Source organism: Phaethon lepturus, unplaced genomic scaffold (genome assembly GCF_000687285.1).
Source record: "Phaethon lepturus isolate BGI_N335 unplaced genomic scaffold, ASM68728v1 scaffold1988, whole genome shotgun sequence".
NCBI classification, from domain to species: Eukaryota; Metazoa; Chordata; class Aves; order Phaethontiformes; family Phaethontidae; genus Phaethon; species Phaethon lepturus.
In genome coordinates, this window is record NW_010556699.1 from 15411 (window position 1) to 23598 (window position 8188).

At 53.1% G+C, this 8188-nt stretch overlaps 2 protein-coding genes across 2 annotated transcripts in view; one reads left to right on the top strand and one right to left on the bottom strand.

The window, feature by feature from the left end:
- The window catches only part of KLHDC10 (kelch domain containing 10), a gene marked incomplete at its 5' end in the record, with an annotated part of 11573 nt that extends 10730 nt beyond the window's left edge, over positions 1–843 (top strand). Inside the window, one exon of the mRNA XM_010292528.1 lies at positions 574–843. Within this exon, the coding sequence (XP_010290830.1) occupies positions 574–783 (210 nt within the window). The remainder of the gene's footprint in view (positions 1–573) is intronic.
- Positions 844–5863: 5020 nt separating this feature from the next.
- Positions 5864–8188, bottom strand: part of LOC104625010 (putative cation exchanger C521.04c) — a gene marked incomplete at its 5' end in the record, with an annotated part of 4751 nt that continues 2426 nt past the window's right edge. The window contains 8 exons of the mRNA XM_010292529.1: positions 5864–5937; positions 6307–6415; positions 6690–6768; positions 7064–7158; positions 7361–7509; positions 7603–7715; positions 7919–7956; positions 8097–8188. The exon at positions 8097–8188 is cut by the window's right edge and continues 51 nt beyond it. Coding sequence (XP_010290831.1) covers positions 5864–5937; positions 6307–6415; positions 6690–6768; positions 7064–7158; positions 7361–7509; positions 7603–7715; positions 7919–7956; positions 8097–8188 — 749 coding nt within the window. The remainder of the gene's footprint in view (positions 5938–6306; positions 6416–6689; positions 6769–7063; positions 7159–7360; positions 7510–7602; positions 7716–7918; positions 7957–8096) is intronic.

The following is an 8188-nucleotide window of genomic DNA, read 5'->3' on the forward strand; positions in this document are numbered from 1 at the left end:
GAATGCCCTTACTTTTCCTGTATATTGAAAAAATGCCACTTGGAAAATAAGTCAGCAGCTGAGCTTTTCCCATATCTCTGCATTCGTGTCATTCCTGGAGCAGCGTTATGCTGAGCCAGCAGAAGGAATGCAGCATGTCTTTGTATGGTGTGGTGTTAGTTTTTAAAAAAAACACATTCTTTTTAGCTGAAACCCAAGTATGGTTCTACAGTAACTTATTAACACTTTGCCCCGCTCCTAAAATTGATTTCTTGGAGTAGAATTCACAAAATACAGAGCAAAGCACTACAAGCTAGTGGATATGAGCGTTAGGATGAGACACGTGCCCTTCAGCAGTGATTCCTTCCCTCGGCTACGAGAGGAGCCCGGGGTGACTGGCTCAGGCAGTGACACTTCTGTTATCAGCACGTAAAGGTGTGCGAGATGAATCTCACTCTGTGGTTAACCAGATGGGAATCTGTGGAGAGTCAAATCCCTGTTTTCCTCACTGTGAGGCTGCTCAGCACCTTCTGGTGTGCCAGTTTGGTCTGTGCCCCATGTAACTAACTCCCCTCTCCCCCTTTTCCCATCTAGGCGGGCTGCATGTACGTTCACGGAGGGGTGGTCAACATCCATGAAAACAAACGGACTGGCTCTCTGTTTAAAATGTGGCTGGTGGTACCCAGCCTGCTGGAACTGTCGTGGGAGAAGCTCCTGGAATATTTTCCTCATCTAGCAAGTCTCTCCAGATCTCAGCTTTTGCACCTTGGACTGACGCAGGGACTAGTTGAGCGGCTAAAATGAGAACATCTCGTGCTTCTGTCCAAGCCACACTACATTCAAGAAGCCCCCTCCCACCCCCTATTTATGGATACCGTGGATGGTCTTGCTAAGAACATGGAGGAACCTGCTCAACGCCTTACTCAGCAAATACATCGATGCCTTTCTAGAACCTTTAAGTTGTTGAAAATCTACTTTTTATTTATGGATCTCTAAATTACACCATTAATCAAAAATACTCCTGGGACTAATCCGTAACATCCAGCCATCAAACTGTCATCAGCACATGCTTGCAACTTAATTGGGATGGGTGGGGAGCTTAGCGAATGTCTGAGTCCATGCTTACACATGGCACACTCAACTTACGTTACTTACTATTTTCACAAGATGTATCTAACGGAGGATGTTCAGTGCAGAACAACAGCCGACCTGTTCTTTTGCTTTGGATGACACTCATGCCCCTAATGCCCAGCTCAGTTCTCCCTCTATAAAACCAAGAACTCCTTCCGCTTGAAGGCTTTGCATGTGTTTCATGGGCATGTTCCCATCTCTCTGGGCTTCACAAGACGGCTGGAACGTCGCATGGGGCAGTGAGCGAAGCTTTGCCTGTGCAGCTTTTCTGGTGCAGTGTTGCAGTGATTTGAAACACCCCGTGTCTGTGTTACTCACCTTTTCATATTGAAAGGTTTGCTTGGAAGACTGGTTAAAAGTTGCCACTTAATGGACTACTGTGTAGTTTACTCGGGGTGGTGAGGGGAGGGAGAAGGTTTTGCTGAATCTTTTTTAACCCTGTCTGCTCACATTGCACTCTGAATGAGCTAACTGCAAAAACTCACCCCATAGATTTCAGAGCTGTCTTTTAACCTGCAGTGTGTTCTACCTGTTACTTGGGTGCAAGCCACCCATGCCAGCTCAGTCCTGGTTATCAGCATCCGACTCTACCACATACCTGTAAGATTTTTGTTTTCCTTCCTCCCACCCATCACCTGTTGGCCTTTTTCTAAGTAGCTTCATGTTCCTCTGTGTGTGGGGGAATGTTATTGCTGCATGTGGTTTTAAGCCTGTTTTGTGAGTGGCTTTACGGGTTCTTGGAAGCTCATGGATCACTCATCCCAGGAAGTACAGCATCAAAAAAAGGGGAGAGGGAATATTTCTCCCTCTTGCTGTGAGCAATGGCCATCTCAGCACAGGCAGGAGAGGAAGGAATATCTGTCTCTTGTCTTGCTGTGCTCCATGAGACCATGTGTAAGTGGCCATTGAACTCTGAGCAGCACCAGTGGCTGGCATCAAGTTTGTGCAGACTCCTTTTCATTTGAAGACCATGTTTAAGTGCCTTTTTTTTTTAAATCAGCTTTTCCTTCCATCAAAGGCAAAGGTTAGACTCTGGGGTTTTAGGTTCTTTTTAAAAGATTGCATTTATGTTTAAATAAACCATAGCGTTGTCTTCATATTATAATCTGAACAGCACTGGCTGATCAAGTCACTGCTACACCTCTTCAGGAACACCCACACCCATGTTCCGTTGAAGAGTTACCACTTGCCCCAGTGTTAAGCTTCCCCTGTTCTTAGGAGTAATATATCCCCCCCGCCCTTCCGCAGCCTCAGTTGCTGCTTTTTTTTTTTCCCCCCTCCCCAGGGCCCAGAAAAATAAAGGTTGGGCATCACAGCTGAAGCATTCTCTGGTGCTTTGGACCACAGAAAGTGGTGGCAGCTGCTTGTAGCTCTGCTGGATCTGTCCCCCTTCGTTGTACCTTTGCAGGACCTGCAGCTCACAGAGCAAAGCGGGGAACCTCAGCTGCACTGCGTGGCTTTCACAGCCCCCCAGCTCTGTGTTTGGGCTGGTTTCTGGGTAAGAGCCTGTGGGAGAGAAAGCCTTTGCTCCTGGAGAGTATTACCATCCTATTTCAGCCTCTTCCAAGACCCCCATGCTGCTCACTGCAGCATCCCACTGCTCCTAGCTCAGCTGTGGGCTGGGAAAGGGGCACCCACTCTCCTGGCCCTGGCTTGTGGTGTCCTCTGCTGTAGGGCCATGGTGGGCCAGGGGGCCTTTTCTCCAGCTCCTTCTTCTGGCCTGAACTCGGTGGCTCTTGCCTCTTCTTGCAGAGGCTGAATGTCAATACTTAATCTTTGCCTTCTGGCCGTCAGTTCTGCTGGGACCTTTGTACTGGGACAGCCTGGTCAGATGTGCTGATTCTTCCCTTACCTGCTTTAAAGAGCATCTCCCATCATTACCAAGGCAATGTTAAAACCATGCAAGCCTGAATCTCTGATCAGGCAGACTCCTTCAGCTCTTACATCTTCCTTGCTCTGGCAGCCTTATGGGGTGGTGGGTGTTGATCTGGGGCACATCTGCCCTCAGCCTGGCTCCGCGCTGACAGCTGTAGCGCTGTCACTTCAACCTTAGCTTCAGATCCTGATGTGGAACATGTTCAGCCACCCAGGCAGGATGATACGGGCCTTGACATCCCTGTGACTCACCAAAACTGTGCTGGGTCACCCAAACACGAGTGCCCAAGCCTCTTCCACTGGCTGGGGCCCAGCCCTGAAGGTGCAAGCCCAGAGCATGCCTGTGTCCTCCACCAATGGCCTGGAGAGGGTTTCAACCCTCCTAACAGAGCCATGCTGCATCCCCACCACGCAGGACTTACAGGAACGGAGCCAAGAGCGCTACAGAATAAAGGACTGGGGAGTTGCTCTTGCTGATGAAAGCAGACACAGGCATTCTCTGCTGATGGGAGTCCGGGGGCCTCTCCCCCCCAGTAACCTGGGGTGGCTGCTGCATGATGGGCAGAAGATCTTGGAGGCTGCTCTTCCTAAAAAAAAAAAAAAAAAATCACTTGTATTTAAGCACTGCAAAGCTCACAGCTGCCCTTTGAGGGTTTGCTTGAGTTGGTGCTAGTCTACTGCATGTTGAGTTTTTCAATGATAAAAGCTTCTCGCTGGCTCATGATGGCAGAGGCTTCGCTCTGGGGTGCGGCTTGAAGGATATATGGCCCAGGCTTTTCTTGCTGCAGCTCCTGCTTGTCTTCACCTCCAGCCCAGCTAGTGCCCAAGTTCTGGTTCCTCCATTTATAAGGGCGAGTTAACTGCCTCCGTGCAAGCGAAAGAGTAGAGCGTTACCGCCTTCGCCAGGGCAGGGCCGTGATTTCCCCAAGGGAGGGGGAACGGATTCAGCATCTGCAACATCTGCTGGAGGGAGAGGAGTTAAGAGCATCTGCAGTGCTGCCTGGGGTGGGGACAGGACACACCAAGACAGAGAAACCCACCTCAGAACCGGGGTTTGTGGGACAACCCTGCTGCCTTCACCTCGCAGCTCACCCCTGCTCCCAGCACCGAGCAGAGCAGCTCGGGGCAACGTGGAACCTCTTCAGGGCATCCTTGCCACCACCAGCACCTACTGCTGGGCTTGTCCTGTTGCGGAGCAGGGCACTGGGGAAGAGACCCGCAGTGCTGGTCCTGCCATGCTTTCCCAAATACAAAGGCTGGGTCTGGCTCCCCGAGAAGTCCCAAAGCATCTCTCACCCCAGGGTAGAGATTTTCTGTTTAGCCTCAGGAGGGATGTAGGAGAGGCTGCTCCATGCCATCATCTTCTGCCCTGCCACCCCACTCCTGTTCCATCTCTTACTGCCCTGTGCTGCTGAGCCCATCCGCAGCCACCAGCCAACTCTGGGTCCTCACCCACGAGTCTTCCCAAGTGTCTGTATTAACGACAGCAGGATTGTCTATATTGATGCTACACTAGGAAACAAAAAAAAAAACTTGATAAAGCAGCATCATTAATTACTAACGAGCAGCTGCCCTTCTTGAGGGGGCACTCCAGGCTGCTGCCCACCTTACTCTGGGCTGCTCAAAGTCTAGGCCTGTTTCTCCATTACCTATGGGACCTTCCAGAGTCCAGCGTTCACATTGCAGGCAGCGAGCAGCGCTCCTCTCCCCGGTTTTTGTGCTGAAGTAAATCTCCATGGGGCTGGGGAGGGAGAAGGGGCACAGGAGCCACGTTGCCTGTATTTATGTATCTGTCAGTGTTTTGCTTTTTGTTGGTTTTTGGTTTGGGTTTTTTTTTTAACCTCTGATAATAAATCAGTCCAAGCCACCCACTTTGTCCTCTCACCTCACCCGCTGAGCATTTCCCTTCGCAGAGGGAGATGAGCCAGTCCCCAGCATGTCACACCTTGTACCCTGCAGACAGCACCAGGAGCACCCCTGACCCTTCTTAGGAGCCTACTGAAGGCCTCTGAGCAAGGATGACCCAGGGCAGTCAGACAAGACCAGGCTGAAAACAAGATCTGGAGCTTAGGGAGGGTCACAGACAAAGCTGGAATCCACAGCCACCCCACTGCTGGCTCTGTCCCCATGGCACGGTGGTGGATCGCCCCTGCCACCGGCTCTGGTGCTGCGACAGAGGACATGGAGTGCTCTCCTGCACTACTCCCAGGGATGCCAGCTCTGAGCCATCACTGGTGCCCAGGACCCACCACACGGTAGGCACCAAGTGGCCATCACTAACCTGGGTGATGGGCACAAAGGGGCCTGGACAGGTGACCAAAGGCTCATTTAAGGAGAAACAAGCTTGTTTCTGATTTGTACAAAAACTGCTTTAATGAAAAAACAGCTGAAAAACAATTTTTGGTGCGTTTCTAGTACCGTCAAGAAGCCCTGTGTGATCCCCAGACCCAAATCCCTTCCAGGCTTAGGATCACCCACTGCCTGGAAGGGCAAGAGGCTCCTCTCAGGCACCTTCTCCCAGTGCAGCATATCCCAGGGGAGAGGTCTGTCCTCGAGACCACATGAAAACCCCCTTCAAGACCCTCCGCTAAGGACAATTTTCCTCCCAGCCACACACGTGTGGGCTTGGAAATACCTCCATGAAGTGCACTGGCATTGAGGCTGCTTCTTGCTTCGGGAGTGCTTCTGTGGCCACCACCATTCCCATCACCAAAGCCCTGTTGGCAGCCCACTGCCTGGGGGAGCCAGGCAGCAGCAGGAGCTTCAGCAAATGATGCTTCTAGACTGGAGCCAGCCCAGCCGAGTCCCTGAGACACCAGATGACGTCCGGATGAGTGCTGAACCCAACGGAAGGGTTGGAGAAAGCAGAGTCCAAACCTCAGCAACCACTGGGCGATGGAGCGAAGAAATACACAGCCAGGAGAATGAAGTAGACCATCACCAGCACTGTGCCTAGGGCAGACAGAGCAGATTTGAGGGGGCTAATCCCCAGAGGAAAGTTGCTTTTAAGACCTTATGAGTGGTCTGGACTAGCCCACTGTAGAGGACTTTCATAGTCCTCTGCAAAATCTCATTCAAAAGGTGTTTTAAACTCCCTCTATAAGGGTGAAAGGGAGTGATCCCCCTTGGAGCTGCTGCAGGGTGGCAGCTCCAGCACCTCCAAGATGGTCAACCAAGACCCCAGAATTGTTCAAGCCACCACATGCCAAGAGCTGCAGCAAGCAGATGACCCCAGGGCTGTCTCCAGGAGTCCCCCACCCCATTAGCACAGGGAAGGTGGGTACACCAAGTCCCACAGCAGCTTCACAGGTAAGCGGTCACCTTGGAAGTAGTCACATTTGCCGTCCATGAAGATGTAGTTCATGAGCACCACACTGAACATGCTGGCATAGACGTGGAGGTCACTGAAGACAAGTGTGAAGTTGGTTGGCTGCGAGGCAGAGACGATTTTGGGTTTATGGCCAAGACAGCCCCACACTGTCTGTGCTTGGGGACTTGGCACGTCACCCCTTAAACCCCTTCTGCCACATGTCCCTAGGGCTGGGAGCAGCATCAGCCAAGGTGGGAGGCATCTGACCCCACTCTCCTCTGCATTGAGAGGAAGAGACACTGGGCATGCCGGCTGTGCCCTTGCCACGTCTCATGGAGTGCTGCTCCCAGCCCTGCGGCAGGAGATCGCCCAGGGCTGTCCTGGGGATACTCACGTAGAAGATGGTGAAGAGCACCAGGATGGGGATCTGGAGCATGCAGACCTGGACGGCGATGCAGTTCCCAATCTCGATGCTGAGGAGGACAGAGGACTTAAGAACTGCCAAGTGCCAGGTCTCCCACAGCCGTTGGGCTACTCGGCTTACGGTGAGAAAAAACCCACCTCGGGGAACCAAACCATGTAGCCCAACCTGGATTTTTCGGGTCATTTTAAGTCCTCTTGCAGGCAAGTTGGCAGAGATCTGACCCACCAGTGGCGTGAAGCTGCCAGTCCATCACTGGCACCAAGGCACAGCTATGGAACTGGGATGGGGCATGGGGACCACGCTGGAGGAGGACACCCCAAAACTCATCCTTTGACCCATCTCACCTCAAGCTCAGGTTGTTTTGCAGGGCAAACTGGATGCCGTTGACGATCTCTGGCAGCTCAGGCACCATTGCCAGCACAGTGACACCAATGAAGTACTGCAGGGAAGAAGTGACATCAGCACATGCGTATGGCCTGATCCTGACCACATCCACATTGTGGGCAACCAAACTCCTCCATGCATGGAGCATCTCAGCATTTTTCCCCCAGCTTTTGGGGCTCAACCCTGCAGCCAGGGCAGGTTCCCATCTCTGGAGGACAATCTTGGTCCCCAGGATTCACCACCATCCCCATGCTCACCTGTGAGATGGTGGAGTTGGTGAGGATGGGGCTGATGTGCTCCGTGGCCAGGTCGGCACAAGCTGACATGCAGAGGGTGGAGAGCAGGAGGATGACCAGGGCCCGCCAGCGAGACCAGTGGACCACAGCACTGTGGTGGTGGCCAGGCACTGGGGGAAGAGCAGAGACATAGTGGAACACACCGGGGCAGTGAGAAGAGCCGGCCCCACAGATGGGGCATCTCACAGCTTGGGGACACTCACTGTGACAGTCGCTGATGTGGATGTCATAGATGTGCGAGTGAGTTTTCAGGGTGAAGAAGAGGCCAATGATGTAGGCAGCAGGGAGCAGGAGGGACACTGTGTACACCAGGGGTCTGTGGGACATGGGTGACACGGTCAGTGCCACCAGCACCCAGCATGGAGACCCCAGCTGGGGATGTAGGAGATGAGGGTGCAGGGTCAAAGTCCTCCAGGGGGGCAGAGAGGGGACGTAGGAGGGATACGGAGCCACAACCCAGCCCAGGAGGTGCCACCCCACAGTGGGGACAACCCTGTCCCCACCCCAGCAGACACTCACTGGACGTGACTGTAGTAGAGGGTGCCATTGTTATCCATCTGCAGAGAGAGTGCCTGTCAACAGGGGTGCAGGGGACAAGGGACAGCCCTGCTGCCACCGCCAAGGAGCAGGGGCTAGGTGGGCTCAGAGCGTCCCCAACCCCAAACCCCCGCGGTCGGGGGTCCATGTCCCCGCTCACCAGGTCGAAGTGACAGTTGTGGCAGAGGTAGTGGCCCAGCGGGTTCTGGGTGACATTGTGGCACTCACCGCACACCAGCTTCCCGTACACCT